Here is a 2,294-nt window from a genome sequence, read left to right as displayed (position 1 = left end):
CAGGTCACCCTGAACTTTCAGGGAAAAGTTGCCTGGTTTCTTTCTGCTTTGGGTCAGGTTCAAACTTGTAATCTCTTTTCAAAAGTGGAGAAGCAAAGAGGAAGAATTATTAATGCTTACATTTTTTCCTAAGCTATATCCACTGGACTGCTTGATTATTTTTTTATTATTAAGGTTTTGCACATTACAAAAAGGTATTTCAGTCTAACGCTTCAGGCATGACTCATAAGATTAGATGCCAGAACTGGTTGCGCTGCTATATGGAGAGTAAATTATAAGTGGAATTTAAGACAGTAGAACTGAGCACAGCAGCTTTAAAACTTACATATTTTTCATGTTTAGGAGAATGAGTCCAAATAGTTGTTGGCTTTGCAAGATATTCAGAGCAGAAGAAAATGGGATCAGTTCTAAGTAAGTACCAATGAGATGTTTATGTTCTGCAGTATGTGCAGCTGAGTAGGACAGACAAAAATATCAAAATTCAGAGTGGAAGTTTTCTTTGTAAACTTGAAATCGTGAGAAAGAGTGCAACATCTTCACAACTGCCCCAGCTGATCACCTTCATATAGCCAATTCTTTTAGAGCATAGGAAGTGCCAACTGGCATTTCCCTAGTGGTAGGAGGGTACATCCCAGTGGAAACCTCTTTTATATTAAATAGGTATAGGCCTAAACTAATCCTTGGATTAAGTCTAGATTTGGGCCTGTAAGAAGTATTTGTAAGACAAATATTTTGGGTCAATACTTTGAAAGAATTCAGATTGTTGGCAAAGGTTAAATACATGTCGTGGACAACAGACATGTCCATGTGCCTTCTGCAAGTCCTTTGCCACCAACCTCAGTGAAGGTCAACCATAGCTTGAACTTTTGGTCAGCATGTCACATCAGGGGAATGAAATGCTTCCACCCAACATGCTGTGTCCTCCACAGCAACACACCAAGGTGTGTCTGATGTCTCCTGAAACCACCATATGTGTGATGTTAAGTGGCAGAAATCCAGAAAGCATAGCATTTCCAAAAGTGCCTCCTGGACTAGGACTTCTCTCGCACACAGCAGTGACCAGGAGAGCCCCTCACACTGGAGAGGGTACAATAAATGAACAATAGTTCCCACAGGACACTACAACAGCATTTGCCAGTTTAAACTTTGGAGTTCCACCTATAAGGCGTTTGCTATTTTTGGAGAATATTCAGGGGTTTTCAGTGTAATACATGTTCTTCAGCAAATTCAATCATGGTGCAAATCAGGGCTGCAAGAAGCTTGCTCTCAGCACAGCAGCTATGAAAGTGGCATTAATACAGATCCTAGTAACCCATGCTGATCTTTCCCTTACTGTCTTTTACATTTTCCTGATATTAAAAATGAAGTAAAAAAGTAAAAAGGTTTTCTTCTGTGTCAGCTGCTCCCCCAGGCAGCATTCTTTATGCTTCACAGATTAATGGTAAAATTAATAATCAGAAATGGAAATAAAATGGCTCCACTGATGATTCTTAGTAAGACAGAAAAGATTGTCACTTATTCTACACACAAGTGCTATTGCTGACAAATGAAAGACCATTTGCATCAGTAACAGTGAATATGACTTAGAAGCAGCTCTTAAAGAAAAAAAAGAAAAGAAATCATTGAAAGGGATAAAGACTCTCACTCCCTATAAAAACATGCTTCATGAGTTTATACAGAGAGGAGGCCAATAGCTCATGAGAAGGAAAAAACGGTATCTTTCACTGGCAAGAGTTACTAGATATTTACTGACACCCCAAGCTGATAGTGGTAAAATTCTTCTTACCATATATTTCTCTGACCAGGTCAGACTGATCAGGAAAGCCTGACAAAATGACCAGTCAGTCCCAGCATATACTCTTTCAGAGAAATAGAGAATTTTACCAAATTAAAAATAAATGGGCAATGACCAATTAAAAAAGCCACAAAGCTACTAACGGCTGTTGTGCAGCAGAAACCTATGAAGCATCATCCAGCACTCATACTAAAGCCATTTTTGTTCTTAACTGAAATTTTACAAAATGTTCTGTGATACTGAGTTGCTGTTGTCAAAACTGCAGCTCAAATGAAAACAAAATACTCAATGAAAAGGGACATCCTCCCAGCTTTGTCTGACGTATAATGGAAAGCACCCACTGGAATACATCCCTTGTGTTTTCTTCTAGTAATATAAGCATAAGCATTTTTTCCAAGTTACCAGCATTGAAGTCCTATAACTGCAATGCTTAAAAATCAGTTGGTGTTAATGGAGCTATTGGCCCTCAAACATTTGTTTTTCCTTAAATTGTTTAGTC

General features: G+C 38.4%; 1 protein-coding gene across 1 annotated transcript in view; it reads left to right on the top strand.

Annotated features, from left to right (window-relative positions):
* Window positions 1–346: 346 nt before the first annotated feature.
* RGS13 (regulator of G-protein signaling 13) overlaps window positions 347–2,294 on the top strand; it is a 6,586-nt gene continuing 4,638 nt past the window's right edge. Inside the window, exon 1 of the mRNA XM_010024515.1 lies at window positions 347–411. Coding sequence (XP_010022817.1) covers window positions 347–411 — 65 coding nt within the window. The remainder of the gene's footprint in view (window positions 412–2,294) is intronic.

Source organism: Nestor notabilis, unplaced genomic scaffold, assembly GCF_000696875.1.
Source record: "Nestor notabilis isolate BGI_N333 unplaced genomic scaffold, ASM69687v1 scaffold15681, whole genome shotgun sequence".
Classification (NCBI taxonomy): Eukaryota; Metazoa; Chordata; class Aves; order Psittaciformes; family Psittacidae; genus Nestor; species Nestor notabilis.
This window is presented reverse-complemented; position numbering and strand designations above follow the sequence as displayed.